The sequence below is a fragment of the Myxocyprinus asiaticus genome, chromosome 45 (genome assembly GCF_019703515.2).
Source record: "Myxocyprinus asiaticus isolate MX2 ecotype Aquarium Trade chromosome 45, UBuf_Myxa_2, whole genome shotgun sequence".
Taxonomy (NCBI): Eukaryota; Metazoa; Chordata; class Actinopteri; order Cypriniformes; family Catostomidae; genus Myxocyprinus; species Myxocyprinus asiaticus.
Window position 1 is genome coordinate 14,598,575 of NC_059388.1, and position 19,644 is coordinate 14,618,218.

The 19,644-nt window shown below is 35.2% G+C and overlaps 1 protein-coding gene across 1 annotated transcript; it reads left to right on the top strand.

Moving 5' to 3' along the window:
* Positions 1 to 1,705: 1,705 nt before the first annotated feature.
* Positions 1,706 to 18,959, top strand: LOC127434844 (ras-related protein Rap-1b-like). The gene is made up of 5 exons (XM_051687863.1): positions 1,706 to 1,869; positions 7,007 to 7,147; positions 8,552 to 8,695; positions 16,019 to 16,134; positions 16,808 to 18,959. The coding sequence occupies exons 1-4, from the start codon at positions 1,840 to 1,842 to the stop codon at positions 16,103 to 16,105; spliced, it is 402 nt and encodes a 133-aa protein (XP_051543823.1). The 5' UTR covers positions 1,706 to 1,839; the 3' UTR covers positions 16,106 to 16,134; positions 16,808 to 18,959.
* The last annotated feature ends 685 nt before the right edge of the window (positions 18,960 to 19,644 follow it).

The window sequence follows — 19,644 nt, forward strand, 5'->3', positions numbered from 1 at the left end:
GTTTTCAGGGCAAAGAAAAGTTTGTCATACCTTAACAATGGAATTCCCCATCAGTCATTGAAAGCGAAAGTCTTTCTATGCTGTGTAAACAAGCTCATGTTTGAGTATCATTTAATGAACATGTCTTTTTCTCTTTGTTTTTCTCTCTCTTCCTGTCCCCACCTTCCTTCCCTCCTTCTCCAGACTGTTCAGTTTGTCCAAGGCATCTTTGTGGAAAAGTATGACCCCACAATAGAAGATTCATACAGAAAGGCAAGTCAAATTCTGCATCCTTTTAAAATGTTTACAAGTTACCAAAGCATTTTAATGACTGTCTGATGGTTTTCAGATCCAAAAATCATATTTAAATCCCACACACATACTCTACAGGTGGTATTACCAAAATCTTATATTATGGAAAAAGATCGCATTAATGGTATTTATCACAATATAGTTATTTATTCTTCCATAAAATGGGTTAAATATTACTGCTCATGTAGTAATGCATATTTATTTATTTTTTTATTTTATAATCCAGTGAATACTAAGTTTATTTATAATGTATTATAATATATTTGTAATCCAGTGAATCTGATTAAAAAAGGTACTTTGTATCATTTGATTATTTTTATTTGGAATTGATTTGGATTTTAAGTGATGGATGCAAAACATAAGGCAATAAGTCTGACATCATAACAAATACAGTTGCTACAAATCATTTGAATTCTATATTAATGCGCCAAGCTGTGATGTTACTTGGCAACCGTCTACATCTACATGCGAGCAGTGCGGCGCAATGCATCAAAACTAAAACACTCCCATTATGACCCATCTCAGGCAGAGTAGATAATATTTTATAGTGTCATTTGAGTCAAATTTGAAAAATTGCACTGCAAATATACCACAATATCAAAAGTATGGCGAAATCTCTACGGGTTGACACATTTCTACCATTGCACAGTATATACCATCATATCCAGTTTTTGGAACACACTGCAAAGAAAAAGGTGTGTGTGTTGGAGGTCTCATCGACCCTGTACTCAGACTGCTGTGTTCGATGAGGTTTATATTTGAATGGCCTCTGTCCAAGACCCTGAGACAAAAGGCCAGAGCTAAAAATGAACGTTCACTCAAACAGTAAAAGGAAGTTCCATCTTGACTAGTATTTCCTGTCCTTGCTGTTGCTTACGCTGATGTCCCATGGGCTCTTCCTGTAGGAGAGGTTTGCTGAATGCCATTGCAAAAAGACATTCAACACCGGTTTCATTCACCTGGCATTCAAAGACTTTTAACAAACTGGTGTCAAGGTAATTTTGATTGGATATATGAAGTCAGTTCCCCTTTAAGTTCACGCAGATGTCCTTGCAGAGTAACCATGGACATGTTCTTCTAACGTTTGACCACTAGAAAGTCTCCAATTATTTTTGGGGTCATAACACACATTATAGAGACATTTTTATTTTGAATCAGTTTGGAACACAAAGATCTGGACATGATATTTGATACATCAATACCGTCATCTCAAAGTTTTGATGATGTCATAAAAATGTGGGTGCCATGGCTTTGCAACCTGGTTGCATCATATTCTTTGTGCTAATAGCCACCTATAGACACAGAAAGCATGTCAACACCTCAATTAAAGACAGCAGGAATCAACAGTGCTGGAATGTTCCATGGAGAGCTCTGCGGGGGGTGACGGTGATGAGTGTGCTCATAAACAGCACAGACGCTTAGGAAGAGAAGAACTTGATTAGAGGCTTCGCTTTTTAATGATGCGACTGCCAAAGCCAGTTTGTTGTGTTGTGTTGATTTTGTGTTTCTCTGCCTTTGCAGCAAGTGGAGGTGGATGGACAGCAGTGTATGTTGGAAATTCTGGATACAGCCGGAACGGTAAGCTGTGAAAACTGTGAAATGAAGTAAACAGCCTATGTGAAATATACTTTCAGGTTAATAGATCTGGGTTGGTTAAGTGGTTTTGACCAATGTGGGTTCTTCAATGGCCAATATATATATATATATATATATATATATATATATATATATATATATATATATATATATATATATATATATATATATACACACACACACAATATAAAATACAGTATATACATGCAGATTATATAACTCAATTTAAATGAATAGTTTACCCAAAAATGCATATTCTGTCGTCATTTACACTCATGTCGTCCCAATCCCGTATGACTTTCTTTGGAGCACAAAAGGAGATGTCGCTATCGCTGATGTACATACAATAACAGTTGATAGTGACTCACTTTAAAGCTTAAAAAAGCACCTAGAAGTGTCAGAAAGTAGTCCATGTGACTTGTGCGTCATATTCCAAGCTTTTTAAGGCAAACAGTCACTTAATATGATGAACAGACTGAAATTTTATTTATGTATAGAGCCGTCAGAATTAACAGGTTAATGCATGCCATTAATGAAAACATATTAATGTGTTAATTTTTCTTGAAACTTGTGATGTGTCTATCCATAGTCATTATACTGACACACACACACAGCAGTGGTTCCGTGCCAGTGATAAAATGCTGACCTCTCAACGCTATTTGATGTACAAAACAAACCCAGATGGGACTTGTTATAGAAATCAAGTATTTTTTTAGCCTAAGGAAGGTGCATTTTTATAACCACAGATGCACGGCAAGTCTTAACTATCACCAAAACGCAGATTGAGACATTTTTGTCTGCAAGCGCTTTTCAGGTGGAGTTCAGAGCGACGCTTGATGCGAGTCATGAATTCAGCTTCACAATTCATGATGTAGGAAAGCAGATAGCAACAGTCTACTGGCCGGTTAATATTGTGGACGTTGAGAGTTTAATTATTTAATGCCCATTTCAGTGAATATGCTACCTTTGTGGAGACTAATTCTTTCAATTAGTCAAACTCCCACTTAGACTTTGGAAAATGTTTAATGTTAGTTGAATTGGTGTTATTTTAGTGCATTGCTGTCTTTATACTGTGGAAGGCTTTGTTTGGAAAATGTAATTAAAGCATTATATTTTTATGTATTGTTTTGTTTTCTTTACTAAGATGGAACTTTCAGAACCTGAGATTAATCACGATTAACAAAAAAACTAAAAATGATGCGATTAATCGCGATTAAAAATATTAATCGACAAACAGCACTAGTTATTTACTTTCAAATTAAATTATACAGAGAACAAATCAGATATGGGGATACGTCAGTAACATTAAACCTCATTGGTTCTTGTGCGTATCAAACGTCATGACATTATGACACAAGAACCAGTAAGGTTTGATGGTATTGATTTGTAGTGTCGTCATATTTGATTTGGGTTTTGTATACATGAGTTGATCAATGATGAGCATATGAGACAAACATAAAATTGCTATCATAAAATTGAACACTTGCTGAAGTTAACACTTATTTTACACAATAATTCCTCATAGCCTATTCTACAGAGGAAAGAAAGTCATATGGACACAACACGCAAGTAAATGATAACAGAATTTTTATTTTTGAGTGAACTATCTATCCCTTTAAGCCCAGCTTGATCCAAGTAAACTGTTTAGTAATGAGTGAACTGTAAGTCTGCTACATGACGAATAACTGTCACTCTGTAGCCATCATCTTCTTACAAAGGTGCAGGAGGTTTCAGAGTAGTTTTGGCCCCCTAAGGGGATAAGGACATATATCCAGCTCTGCAAGCCCCTGTTTTACAACTTACAAGTTGTGGTGACATATGGTGAATGCTGTCCTTGGGCTGTCTGCCCCAGAATGGAGCCACGGTCAAATGAAACCAAGCCAAAGTAGCTAACTATATTTCTGTCAGGAGATGTGAACTACAAATTGGCTAGTTGGCCACAGTTTTTGTACAGAAGAACTGGTATTTGCGTGACTAAATCTGAAAGGGGTTGAATAATTACAGTATGAAGAACAAATGAAACCAAGCCAAAAGTAGCTAACTATATTTCTGTCAGGAGATGTGAACTACAAATTGGCTAGTTGGCCACAGTTTTTGTACAGAAGAACTGGTACTTGCGTGACTAAATCTGAAAGGGGTTGAATAATTACAGTATGAAGAACAAATCTTGCTAGTTCCAAATAAAGTGTAAGACACTTTGGAACATCATCTTAATTAAATCCTGAAACAATAAGTCCGAAGTCAATAGTGTTTACTGAGAGATGAAAAACAAAGTTGTTGATAAACCTGAGAAACTTGATAAAATAGAGCCCTTAATGGAATAGTTCACTAGTTCAATAGAAATTATGTCACCATTTACTCACACTCTTGATGTTCCAAACCATATGACTGACTTCTGTGGAACAGAAAAGGAGAGATTTTTGAAGAATGGTGATGCTGTTATTTCCATGCTCGAAAAAGCACCATATGACTCGTCGCTCTCAAATCTCATTTGCATTCATCTGAATATGCTGAAGAACAAATGGGATTTGAACACTACGACAGAGGGTAATTGTAATGAATAATGAATCTGTTTCTCGAGTAAAGCTATCACTGTGGTTTCAGAAGACTTGGAATATGGCGCATGAATCATATGGATTACTATTATGTTGCTTTTTTTGTCCTCTTTGGAGGCTTGACACCTGTATGCTTACATTGGATGGAAAAGAGAAGTGTTAACATTCTTCAGAATTTCTCATTTTGTTTTCCACGGAAGAAAGAAAATCATATTGGTTAGAAATCAACATGATGGTGAGTAAATAATGACAGAATTTCCATTTGTGCTTGAACTATTCCTTTTCATCAAAAACTGACTCCATGCCTACTCACTAGCACATTTAGTTAGCGTGACAATCTTGTGTCCTCTTGAGAGAAAGATCATTATTTCTCCTCCATAGCTTTTACATGTTAGGTTTCATAACCCTCTTCAACTCCATGTGAAACAGAAAGCTGCAGAGCCAATGATGTGCTTCTGTCCACATTAACTTCACACCTTTGCAGGTCAGATGAGGTTCAACTCATAGCAGGACAGGAACTGACCTTAGTGCAGAGTGGTTGTATATGTATATGGATGAAATGTTCATATTATTTGGAATGACTAAAACATTTGGTAACACTTTACAATAAGGTTCCATTCGTTAACATTATTTTAGGCAGTAGGTATCATGAAGAAGCAATGAACAATATATTTAAACAGCATTTATTAATCTTAGTTAATGTTAGTTAATACAAATACAATTGTTCATCATTAGTTCATGTTAGTTCACAGTGCATTAATTAATGTTAATAACTTTTGATTTAAAAGTGTATTACTTTATGTTGAAATTAACATTAACCAAGATTAATAAATGCTGTAAAAGTATAGTTCATTGTTAGCGTTTAATGTTTTTAACTAATACTAACAAATGTAACTTATTGTAAAGTGTTACCAGTGCTCAAGTTTTTGAAAGAAAGTGATCCTTCTGTTCAACAAATTTGCATTGAAATATTCAAAACCATAAGTTATAATGTTTCATTGGTTGCAAATTATAATTGCTGTTTGAAATTTATTATTATTATTATTATTATTAATCAGTCTCTACCTTTGAAAGAGGCAAAGCTTAATTTTCAGCAGCAATTACTACAGTCTACTAAAAAAGGACTGTGTTACCTACAGTAAATCTTAAGTAATCATTATAATATGCTATTTTGATACTAGAGAAACATTTTTATAATCTTAGCACAGTTCAGAAGTCTTGTGCCATTTAATGAAAGGTGTGGAAATCACAGTGGGATGTATTTTTTTCCAGTTGCTTAAGTATTGAAAGCAATTATGTTTTTGAAGTTCAATTTTGGATTTAAAAAATGGCCACAAAGAAACACATTTCTCTGGAAACTCATCAGTCTGTTGTTCTTTTGAGAGATGAATGCACTGCTGTCTCGAAAGGAGAAAGCACACTTGATTTAACAACAAGAGGACAGGTAAAATAGGATCTAGTTTGAGAAATGGACTTTCAGGTCCTCAACATTCTTTGAAGAACAGAAGTTTTGAAGAATGCAGCATTTTATTTGAAATAGAAAGTCATTTAAAAGTGGTGCTGTGAGTCGACATATTTTTAATCACAATTAATCGCATAATTGTTCGTAGTTAATAGCAATTAATCGCAGATTTTGAAAGTGCTGAAATTTGACTCTAAGTATACTTCTTTTCCTGTCAAAATGTATTTATTTCCTTCTTAGGAAAGAAAACAAAACAATATGTAACAATATAATGCTTTATTAACATTTTCCAAACAAAGCCTTCCACAGTATAAAGATAGAAATGCAATAAAATAGCACCAATTCAAGTAACATTAAACATTTCCCAAAGTGTAAGTGGGAGTTTGACTAATTGAAAGAACTAGTCCCTACAAAGGTTTCATATGCATTGCAATGGGTATTAAAGATCTTAAACTCTCATCCTCTACAATATTAATCAGCCGGCAGACTGTATCTGCTTTGTTACAGCAATCATGAAGCCGCGTTCATGATTCGTGTCAAGCGTCGCTTTGAACTCCACATGAAAAGCGCTTGCAGACAAAAATGTCCATTCTGCGTTTTGGTGATAGTTAAGACTTGATGTGCTTCTGTGGTAATTAAATGTGCCTTACATAGGCTGAAAAATACTTGATTTCTGTCACAAGTTCCATCTAGGCTTGTTTTGTACAACAAATAGCGTTAAGAGGTCCTTTCTCAATCATTTTATCACTTACATGGAACCGCTGTTGTGTGTTGTGAAGTGTGCGCATTGCAAAGGTTCTGGTCTTCCAACAAGTGCTTATGCTGGTTTATGCTGTATTAACGGTAAATGAGTTAATTGCGATAAAAAAAAAAAATTAACATGTTATAAATCGCATGTGTTAGCGCATTCATTTGACAGCTCTATTTAAAACATACAAATGTCTTTACTGTAGTTTTTAATCAATGTTATGGCAACATGGTGAATAAAAGTATCAATTTCTTTCAAAACATAATTTCATCATGATTCCAAAGTTTGAGTGGTAGTGTAGAAGATCTACATGGATATGTAGATAAGAAAAAAAATTCTTTCTCTCCCACTCAGGAACAATTCACAGCCATGAGGGACCTGTACATGAAGAATGGCCAGGGCTTTGCACTAGTATATTCCATAACCGCACAGTCCACCTTCAACGACCTGCAGGACTTGAGAGAACAGATTCTGCGGGTCAAAGACACAGATGACGTGAGTCTTTTCCTCTCGACGTTCAAATAGCACTCCACATCATCTATAACAACTTCTGTCATGTTTTCTCACCCTCAGTGTCTTGTGCTGCTCTACCTGTAGCTTTCATCTAACCATGTCATTTGATAGTTTCAGCACTAGGATCTCCTTTCTAACATGGCATTGAACTACAGTACTGTGCAAAAGTCTTAGGCACATAATATGTTTCACAAAAACATTTGTCTTAAGATGGTTATTTATATCTTCAGTTTTGGTGTGTCAATGGGAAATATACATTTTAGACAAATCTATTTGCAAATAGATTAGAATAAAATAGAAGAACAGGGAGCCCTGCAACAGATGGCATGGCCCCCACTGTACCCACCACTGAACTTCGAGTCAGTCTGGGATTACATGAAGAGACAGAAGTAATTGAGACAGCCTAAATAGATAGAAGAACTGTGGTGAATTCTCCAAGAAGCTTGGAACATCATATCTGCCAAAAAACAAGAAAAACTGTGTCCAGGTGTACGTAGGAGAATCGGTGCTGTTTTGAATGCAAAGGTCAAACCAAATATTGATTTAGCTTTTTTTTATGTTTACTGGACATTGTATGACATTAATTCATTAATTTATCAATGAAAACTATTTATTGCGCTATTTTTGAAGAAATCCTCACTATGCAACATTTTTCACGAGTGCCTAAAACTTTTGCACAGTACTATATATCACACACTCTGAGCCCTTATGCTTGACCTTTCAGCCAGTGAAGAAGTGAGACAAAATGCCAGAGTATTTCCCCACATGCTCTGCCATCTTTTTGTCAGTTCTGATTGGCCCAGAATCATATCTCCTCAGCTGATTAAACAAAACGCATTGCACATTTCACTTAATTGGTCTGCCCTAGCTACCTGCTGTGGTTATCATTTATGCAATATGTGTGTTTCCTTGTCGCATTGAAAGTGTCCGCCAAAAATAAATGTAAAATGTAAATGCATTGTCTCACAGTTTCACTTCTTTATCTTGTGACAGAGTGTATTTGAAAGCTGAGGGTTGTATGTTAGATTCTAGCTGAGTTTGCGGTATTTTATGCAAACTGGAATACATCTAGAGCTTCAGTATTGCCCAGAGATTTTTCTCTGCTCTTTTTCCCCTATCTTTTTTCCTTCCCTTTGTACTGTCTCTCTTTCAGTTGTTTGAGGAACAGATGTTGCAACCTGTGGCCACACGAGAAGGATGAGCATCATTGTTTCTGCTAATGCCTTTAAATAGGTCCCTAGATGAAAAAAAAAACAAGTAGTAGTGCATTTGTATATCAAGAAAGCATGACTGCACATGCTAAATTGCATTGTATTTTGTATATTTTCATAGATTCGATTGGATCCCAGTTAGTGCCTTATGCCAATGAGAATGTTTGTCTCTCAGGTGCCGATGATCCTGGTGGGTAATAAGTGTGATCTGGAAGACGAGAGGGTGGTCGGTAAAGAACAGGGCCAGAATCTCGCCCGCCAGTGGAACAGCTGCGCTTTCCTGGAGTCTTCTGCAAAGTCCAAGATTAACGTCAATGAGGTGAGCCCTGAAGTCTTATGCATGGTGACCAACAAGGCCTCCCTTAGATGATACTAGACAAAGATCATAACTCACCTGTTAATGCAGACTTTTTGCAGTATTAGACCTTTAGGCAGAGATGGAAATACAGTTCGCTCAAAATGTCATATTGTCTAGATCATATCTCATTTTCAAAACCTATGTTTTCTGGGATTTTTTTTTTTGTCCACCAAATTTGTGGAAAGTATGGCTGTCAATTGATTAAAATTTTTACATGATATGCAAATTAATCAAATTAATCTTTTAAACTCATATATGTCATTATTTGCACACACACAAAAAAAAAACACCCCCAAATAAAAATAATTCACTTTAAAATCATTCAATAATAAATATAGAAATTCAGATAATTAAAATACATAACATTATTGTGGCAGAGGGGTGAAGCATTGATTAGATAATACAAAAGATGTATTATTAGATAGTGGAAATTCTATCCATCACAGCTTTGTTATCGTTCTGGTCGAAGTAAATATTTGGTTCTAGAGCAGTGTTTCCCAACCTTTCTTGTCTTAAGTACCCCCACAGCACCATCAGTAAGGCTCAAGTACCCTTCATCGACACAAAACCAAAGATGTGTACTTAAGACTAAATATTAATTAATATTATCCTTATTGATTGTTCTTGATCAGTCTGTATTGGTTTGATCGATTGCCATCCTTTTATCAATACCAATTAGGGCTGGGTATTGATAAAGATTTCCTGATTCGATTAGATTTAGATTTAATTCAGTTTCATCTGGGTATATTTCACTTATAATGCCCATTTTACTTACATATGAAAGAAATGATTTCTCCACTAATGCTGTTTATTGTACAGGGGACCTTCTAACTTAAAAAATGTTTTTTATCATTAGTTTTTCATCATTTTTGTTCACATTTTAGCTTTTTAAAAAAGTTCAAATTCCACGTAGTCCATACAATAATATGTCTTGAAATTGCATATATTGTATTGCAAACATGTTTTATTATATGTTTATAGTTTACATGCATAATTTGTACTATTTGCAAGTATTTACATTGATATGTAGAACAAGAGATATAACGGTACTGTCTTTTTAAAACTACCGGCAGTTCAGCCACTGAGCGCATATTAATAAGAGAGGACGCGCATGGTTTCTTTAGCGCATCCGTGCTATGTGTTATTACAATTAATGGCTGTGTCTGAATCCTAAGGCGGCTGCCTTGCTGATCTATCTGTCAATGACTTAACAGACAGCGTTTGTGTATGAAGATGCCTCTGGTAATTGGTTTCGGACAGGCTTCCGTGGCAGCACTACGTCAAATCATTGCTAGGATACCAGCATTCATTCAGTCCAACCTAACCACAAAAGACTATTAATCTAGAACCAAATCATGAGAGTTTTGGTAATAACCAAGCATATATTTAATAACAACAATACTACTTTCTTGCTAAAATAGAATCAAAAAGTGGAGAAAAAAAACATTGTTCAGCTCAACTGCTGTGGATCCGCACACACAGGATTTTGAAGGATACATCTGTGCTGCCTCAAAAATCGATCAGATGAAAGTATCTCAGTAGACAAGGTGTTACGCAAACACTGGATTCGGACAAGCCTTCATCCCTTTCTACCTGTGTATATAGCCTGCAAAGGCTGCAGTTTCCTGTTTTCAGACACAGCCAACGTTTCTTTTTTGTTGTTAATTGTTGTCAGTGACAAATGGAGTGCGTGGATCTCATCTTTGGACACACTTTACACTGAACGAGTCAACCCAAACTTTTACTCTCAACACACAGTGAAAAGATCTCGGTGCCTAACTTCGCACGCATAAAAAAGTAAAAGATGATATCTGGATTGTTCAAATAAAGATTGCGATTAATTGGAAAATCTATATTTTTACCCATCCCTTATCTCTATCTTTCTATTTTTATTTTAAGCTATATATTTTGATAGGTTTAACATAGCAAAATCCAGTTCTTTGGTATGCATACCACCGGTTGGGAATCACTGTTCTAGAGCATGGCGCTTGCAACACCAAGGTCATGTGTTTGTTTCCCAGGGAACACACAAACTGATAAATGTTTATCTTGAATACACTAAGTCATTTTACATGAAAGTGTCACTGCCAAATGCATGCATTTCAATGTAAATGTGAACATGGCAGTGGCTCCAAGGTCTTTTATACTGTAAAAAGACATATAGAGGTGAAGCAAAGTTCTAAACATTTAAGCTAAATGATATTGATTAGTGTCTTCAACACTTTTAATTGTTTACGGCAGTTAAACTGTCCTAGTCGTCCCGGTTGGCCATTTTTCCTTTATATGTGCTATAGTGTTTTATTCCACATGCACATTTACTGTGCATGTTCGTGATCTTTTCCCCAGCCTATTCTGTTTAGGTCAGGCTTAAATTGTCTTCAGACATGCTTGCGTTGGCGTCACCATGGAGCTGCTCTTCTGTGCCGAGCTCTCAGAACAGTGTCATTGTCAGCTAGTGATATCGCTCCATGAAGGCGTAGTCACACATTAGCGAGGCAGCCTGTCAGCTGCAGCGGTCCAACACAGAGCGCCCTTTTGTGAACAACATGACTCTGCCACAGACTCTGATTACATGACATAGTGCTGCTTTCAGTTCAGGCAGTTAGAAACAGCAGTTTCTATATAGTAGCAACATGACTACGGATGCTTGGTTTTACTTGTAAGCTGAATTATGTCATGATATGTTAACAGATATCTACAGGTTGCACATTATTGAAAACAGTTGTGTTTATTGTCATCGTGTTTATTGTTAATGGTAATGTGGTTATTTTATATATTTTTTTTTTCTGCCATTTCATTCTTCCAGTTTAAAAATAAAACTTTTTTTGCTGCAGGGCACAGGGTGATGATATAACATCTTGACATTTTTTTTTATTGAGCTTTGGCATTGGTTCTGGATTATTAATTTCATCATGTCACAGCAGAGGCCTGCATCGTTATTAAAGGTCCAGTGACTGCCTCTGAATCTCACATAAGCGAAATTCACATACTGATTTAATGAATCTTCAGTTGGAGCTCTTTTAAGTAAGATAATAAGAAAGAAGAACTTAAGCTGCGAGTGACCACAGTCAAAGTGATTCATCACTTTAAGTTAACACAGCTAGTATGCTTTTCTTTTTACTAGATTCTATGATTCTGACTGTAAGACTCTTGAAAAAAAATTATGTAATAAATCTAGGAAAACTTGAGCAGACCTCCTTGTGTTACACATAGATAAAGCTGGGCTACTGTTTGATCTGTGATGCCACCAGTGACAAACAAAGCGTTCACCTGTATATTCTAGGGATGAGCGATACCACTTGTTTTCTTTTTGATCCGATACTAAGTTATTGGTAAAAAAGAAAAGCTAAGATCTCTTTATTACCATCTAAAGATGATTTATACAGTGAGGATTGTATGTTTTGAGTCTTCGTTTGAGGTGTTCTATCAAATGGTCTGTTGAATGTCACTTTTTTAGTAATTTAGTTGGGAATGGCAAATTAGTTCTCGAAAACCAGAAATGCCAAAAACTAATTAGACAGGAAATGAGAACATTTGGTGCTACCAAAACTCTGCCTCTTTGAATTTTTGCTTTGGTCAAATCTTTTTGTAGCTTTTCATTGATTGAATTAAGGGGGGAAAAAAACATCCTTGTGGGAAGTGTTAGGCAAGTGTATTTACCATATTAATCTGTGCAAGTTTGCTACATTCATATCTCAAGTTGAAGGGCATCCTTTACTGTGGCGATCTTTATCTGACATAATTCAGATCATCTGTATATATTAGGACTGTCAATCAATTAAAAAATTGTATTTACTTAATTACACAATATATTGAATTAATCACAATTATTGCATATATAAATATTTGCTGAGAATCCCCTCAAATAACAATAATTCAATATATAATGATTGAATAATTATAAAAGGTTATATTTAAGTAAATATACATATATATTATAAAAATGATAATTCACATGTATTAAAATGCATTACGTTATTGTGTGAGTAAAACATTGATAAGAAAATAAAATAATGTGGCTAAAGAAGTCAATATATTGTTTATTTCCATATTATTGGACATAATCATTAGCCAAAAGTCCACAGCAATCCATTTTGCAATTTGTCAGTCAGTCTGAGATTTTTTTATAAGGGCTTTTCTAAGGTTGCATGAATGTACACCTGCATCAGACGGACGCTTTTGGAGCATCGCACTTTGGTTGCATCGCACCATAAACAGCGTTTTTAGGTCGCTGTGTCAAGTTAAACGTAGTTTGAAACTAAGAAAAACACATCTTGAAGTCTCTGCATTCGGAATTGCCCTCCGTCCAGCTGTGTTTGAACGCAAGTACGCGTTCTCATCTTGTGCTGCCGCTAGTGTCAAGCAAATCTGAGTTTGGTTTGTTCTTTGTACTGCTGCACATTGCCTATACAGCTGGAGTTTTACTTACTGCCCCTTGCTGAAAACAGGTGGTACTTCAAGCTTGAATTGCTCCGATGGTAGGAATATTCCTTATTACGGTCTGGGGACATGATTAATTACGTTAATTTTTTAAACACATTATTTTTTAAATAATTAATTGCACCGAAAGCTCAAGTTTTTATGCATAGACAGGATGGATTATGAGCGATAATCCCATATCTGCCTCTCTGCACAACACATAGTGACAGAGATCTTTAATGCAAATGCTGCTCTATTAGATGTGTCCTTCAACATCTATATCAACAACCAGTTCTTTTTCTGGTTGCTACAATCATTTATTTACGGTGTCATTGTGCTGTAGTCTAGGCAACAGCAGCAGCTGTGAAATCTGCAGATGTTTTATGGAACTGATTGATAATGCAGGAGTTGTTTTACCCTGTGGGAACAGGACATCTGTGATGGAAAGCGTCCACACCTCTGAATGAGTGATCTCTCTGTGTTTCGGTCTAGAGCAGTAGTGCTCAACCCAGTTCAGGAGCAAGAAATCCTTTTTGTTTGCAAGAGCCTCATTACAACAGTGCATTGAATTGGGAGTTGGAAGCTTGGTATCAAAAGCATAGTCACAAGATTTAAACACTATGCGTGTTAATGAGTAATAAAACCTCTTTTTTACACTATTTTTGTGTGATACAGTCTAGGGCTGAAACGATTAGTCGACGTTATTGATAAAAAATTGTCGACAAAACTTTTCGTTGTCGAATAGTTGTTTGATCTCATTTAACGTAACGAGATCATATGAAACTCTAATGATGACGTGCGAGAGCAGCACTGCATTTCGCGTCTGACTGAGGAGAGGAAGAAAACACAGCTCACAGTCCAGATGCACTCTAAACTTTCCAAACAGCTTCAGGTGATCTCAAAGTATGAGGGAATTATAATGCAAAAATACAAAATAAGTAAATACAGAAGCACTCTCGTTGTAGAATAAGCAGAGCCGGAGCTCTTTAAAGGAAACACCCTAGCGTTACATCTTTAATGCAGTTATATTTAATGCGTTATAGCTTTATTAAAGTTCAAATAATACGGAAGCAGGTCATGTAAATAACTACAAACTCCGAAACTGGCATATCTCTGTGTGGTCAGCGCCTCTTCTATGAGTTGCGCGATTGTCCCGATCTGAGGGGAAGACATTGAAACTGCACCCGGCTGATACGCACTTGCAGGGACGCTCATCCCTCAAGCACACACACTTAATGCAGCTAGCTTATAACGTGATGGCTCACGACTTATTGAATCATAATATATGTCACTGTGTGTTTCTTATCATGAAGACAATACGCAGCTTTATTAATACGAGAGAGTTTTTTTTTTTTTTTTGTGGGTTAAAGATGGATTGTAGTGAACACAAAGATGAGAGAAAACGCCCCATTTTACACTGCAACAAAATATGTTTTTGATTTGTTTTGGTTTTGACTTGTTTTCTAATATAACTATCTAAAACTCCTTTAAAACAATGTACATTTTCTTTAGCAGCTATACTGCAGAAGAAAATTTTTTTATCTGAGAATGTTGAATATAATATTAAAAATACAGATATTTTAAAATATCTAAAAATCCTTTTAAAAAAGATGCATTCACCTGAGAAGCAGCATATAAGATGTTTAGACTTGCTTTTAGAATATAAGGATATTTTGTCTTTACTGCACTTGCAGAAGTATATCCAAGTGAAAAAAATACACTTATATACAAAATACACTTCTATTTAAGATACATTCTCTTAAAGCAAGTCTAAATATCTTATATGGTGCTTCTCAAGTAAATGTATCTTGTTTTAAGGTTTTTAGACAATTTAAAATGGAAAACAAGACAAAAACACTTTTGATTTTTTGCAGTGAATTTCTTTACTGAATTAAACTTAATTAAAAAGTTTTTTTTTTTTCTTTAATTCAGTGAATGTCATTTAGAGGTATTTTTGAAAGATGATATTGTCCTCTTTATTGTTGGTAAGCACACTTAATACAACCTTTTAGGTCGGGGCACAAGCTGAATAATCGGTTAAGAGCTAATAATTAATCGCTGAATAGTCGAATAATCGTTCTAATAATCGTTAGATTAATCGATTATCAAAATAATCATTAGTTGCAGCCCTAATACAGTCGTTTACAGGGTTTACAGGCATGAGTTTTATTTTGTTTGTTTTTTTACTTTAAAGTTTACTTCAGTTCTTGTTGTGTTAATTGTTATTTCTGTTAAGTAAATAGTAATTGAACTGCATTGTTTGGGCCCTGTTGTTATTATGTTTAATGAATATTTTCCTAATGTGCTTTCCTAAGTTCCCTGTCAAATTTACAGCAGTAGATGAGAGATTTTTTTTCATATATAAGCAAAATATACATTATAACTAAAATATTTCCAAATCAGTCAGAATCTTATCTAATTCAGTGCTTCTAAATCACAATCAAATCACATTTGAATCAAATCAAAACTGAAAGTTATTACAGCTGACAAGCCTCGGATGAAAACTTGTTAAAGTCAACATGAAAAGTAATTTGCAACCCATTTTACTTTTGTAATGTGACATTTACTTTTGTAGGGGATGCAGGATACTCAACAAGAAAAAAACTTGTTGAACTTGATTTTATCTGTCAGAAATTCATTTGATTGTGAGTGTTGTATGGCATGTACACAGTAGCTCAATAATTACTAAGTTTTTATATTAGAATGATATTTATTACTAAACATCAGCACTCTTGAAATGCTGCTTGTCCAATCAGATAAGAGAAATGTTCTCAAATTTTGCTTCAGTCTTCAGTTTTCCTCAGTGTAATCAAAAAAGTACTCTCTGCACCGGTGTTCACTAGGAAACTTTTTTGATCTCTGCAGATCTTCTATGACCTGGTCCGGCAAATCAACAGGAAAACTCCAGTACCTGGAAAGGCACGCAAAAAGTCCACCTGCCAGCTGCTCTAATATACAGCTGTTCTTTTGCTCTGAGCCAGGTAGGAGCTTAATCATCTTTGGCTGAGCAGAAATGATTGACAGTTCATTACAAACAATGTTCTGGAGTCATGTTTAAAGCTCTAGAAATCCTAGAAAAAGTGGTTTCAAGTTATTTACAGTACTGTGCAAAAGTTTTAGGCACTTGTGAAAAATGTTGCATAGTGAGGATTTCATCAAAAATAATGCCATAAGTAGTTTTCATATATCAGTGAACGTCATACAAAGTCCAGTGAACATAAAAAAGCTAAATCAATATTGGGTGTGACCACCTTTGCCTTTAAAACAGCCCCAATTCTCCTAGGTACACCTGGACACAGTTTTTCTTGGTTGTTGGCAAATAGGATGTTCCAAGCTTCTTCTATCTGTCTAGGCTGTCTGAATTGCTTCTGTCTCTTCATGTAATCTCAGACTGATTCAGTGTTCAGTGGGGAACTCTGTGGGAGCCATGCAATATGTTGCAGGGCTCCCTGTTCTTCTATTCTTATCTTTTTGCTAAAGTAATGTTTGGAAGTCTACAGTTTATATTTCATATTGACACTAAAGCTGAAGATATAAATAACCATCTTAAGACAAATGTTTTTTGCCTAAAGCTTTTGCACAGTACTGTATATCTAAAATTGACTTTGGAAGAAGAATTTAATGGTACTTTTCCTTCTTCCTCTGTTCTTGTAGGTCTGATTTACTGCTGTGTCTTTCAGCAGTGCCAGCATTCCGACGTTACTAAAACTTTACATCGAATGGACTTTCCTGTGTGTTGATGCCCCTTTAACAAACCAACCCACCAACAACCAACCAATGGATTTAAGGCTACAGTACCATGTCAGTTGTTTGCACATAGATAGCCATCATCACTTTCCAATGTCACGAGAAAGAGATTTTTACATATAATTATATAAATATATATTCTAACTGTATGCAACTGAATAAAAAAATGAAATGAGTAAATGAATAAAGAGCTAGACAAAAGAATAAAAATATACAGAGCCTACACGCAGTGTTATCGCTAACGGAGACAGCCACCGTTGTAAATGTAAGGAGGGAATGTCTGACCAGGCTGTGCACGTTGCCATGGCAATTACAATGATATTTATAAGCACCACTATTTTAGCCAGAGAGGAGAGGAAGTCCAAAGAGCTCCTATATAAACCATTCATACAGATAATTTTCACTCCTTGGTTTCTTTTGCATTATTTTTGATGATTTTGTTTTTTGTTTGCTTTTATTCAAAACATGATTTCTTTCTCTCCTGCCTTTTTCTCTTTTATAATTACTAGATTTTTGCTCCATGAAGATGTTATATTCGCAACAGCTATTGATATGAGTTTTATTTTAGGGGTGAAAAAACCCTGTGGATACAGTGATGTACATGTAAAAAGTTCAAAAATATAATTTTTCTGTCACTATCATATTGTCCTTAGCCTCAGATGTTGCCTTCAAATATGTGTTAAGTCTCTTTTTCTTTATTTCCCCTGGAGAAAAAAAAATATAATCAAAGTCATTTCCACGATCTTAGGTCCATCTTTTAGGCCATTTCAGGTTTCTTTGTTTTGTTTACAAAGAAGTTTGTACAGCAGGCTTTTTCAAAAAGGGAAGGGAAGGGAAGGGAGGGGGGGGGGGTTGGGGGTTGAGGGGTGAGGGGTTGACAATTTAGTTTTAGACTTTACCAATGAGAGACTCAGAAGCTCTTCTTTTGGGTGGTCTTATATAAATATATACATAGTCAAATCCCTCTTCACCAAGCTGATCCTGATTAAATAAAGTTTCTATTTTAAAGAATTGGGTTTTTTAATACAGGATTAAAAAAAGAACAAACTGTCATCAGTGATGCCCTCCTTTTGCTTGCTGATGCATCTGGTGTAAACTGCGGATATGAAAAACAAATATCGGATCCTGTCAGTAAAGAATGAGGACGAAATGTCTGTTAGTGACTGTTTAAACTTTGTAATAATTTGACCTGTTTTCTGTCTGTGTTACTGTTGGGTTAACTGAATATGGGGGTCTGGGAACTTTGTGTTAAACAAGAAAAAACGGGAAGAATTGATCTAAAAAAAAATCTAATAAGTGTACATCAAGTGCAATCAGAGAGGGTATTCATAAAGCTTACAAAAGATTTGAATGTACTCTGTAAAGTGGTTGTGCGCGAGTACCCGGTGAGCATTAATTCGATCATGCCTCTTCAAAGGGATTGTTCACCGAAACTGAACATTCTGTCATCGATTTCGGTAAACCTTCATGTTCTTAAAAACCCATATCACCTTCTTTCCAGGGTTTGGATGACATGATGGTGCATAAATGATGAAAGTATTTTCATTTTGGGGTGAACTATCCCTTTAAACACCGTAACGACTCTTTACAGGGTACAGCATGCAGTATGAACTCAAAATGAGTTCTTTATGGATGCTTTGAGGATTTGCACTGTGTGAAGTGAAGAACACAACTCCTAGGGAGTGTCCATAGAGGACGTGGACATAGGTAAACATTACAAGTTGTGTGTTGTTCTGATTACTGCAAGCAAATGCCTTGTTGCTCTTTGAGTTAAAAAAAGGAAATAAATAAACCTACTTGATACGAGGACCTTGGACCTGAGACAGAGGCACAGTATTTCAAATGCAACATTGTATGCTTCTGATGGGTGGGTGGCCAAATGTCAACTTAAACGCCTTAATTAAAGTGGTGCAATTTTGTATAACCAAGCATCTGTAGTTTAATAAATTGGATTGCCATGCAAGGGCTCTCATGAAGCCAGTTTTGCCACTTGAATATTTTTGTGTATTGTTTTAGCATTTTTCTGTCGGTCAAATAAAAAAGAAAACAGTTTAACTTACTCTCTTATCATGACACGTTTGCTTTAAAATTATGCTTATTATTTTCTGATTTAGAGAATAATGGAATGTTGCACTGGAGGCATGTTTTAAAAAACATAATGATTGGGATTTGGTCAAATGGTTTATTAGAGAAGATGAAGAATATTGAATAATACACAGAATACACCATCACTGAGTAACATTGTCACAGCAACACTTAGGCTATGTAATACATTTCATAAGTCATTAACAAACATTACGTACAATGCTCAACAGATCATCAGTTCATGTATGTTTAAACAGTTTGAAATTTCATTAAACTTTGTTTTATATATTTTGATATGTATCAAATTTAAAATAATATGCAGTGTATGTATTTATATTTCAATGTACAGATCTGTTAAGCATTATAAAATGTTTATTAATGACTTGTTAATAAAGATTATTTTAAAGTGTTACCACATTTTCATGTAATATATTGGTCATTTATTTGTGTTTATTTGTTTTTCTTTTAGGATTTAGACTTAAATGATGACTTTAAAATAATTGCTCCATTATTTAGTGCTTAATTATTTAATTATTTGTCAAATATGGCCAAAGCATCATTGTCAATAAATTAATTAAATATTACATTGCACTATAAAAAATCTGATAGTAGACAAACCCATGTAGTTTATTTGAATGGTCCTTTAATTTAACATGATA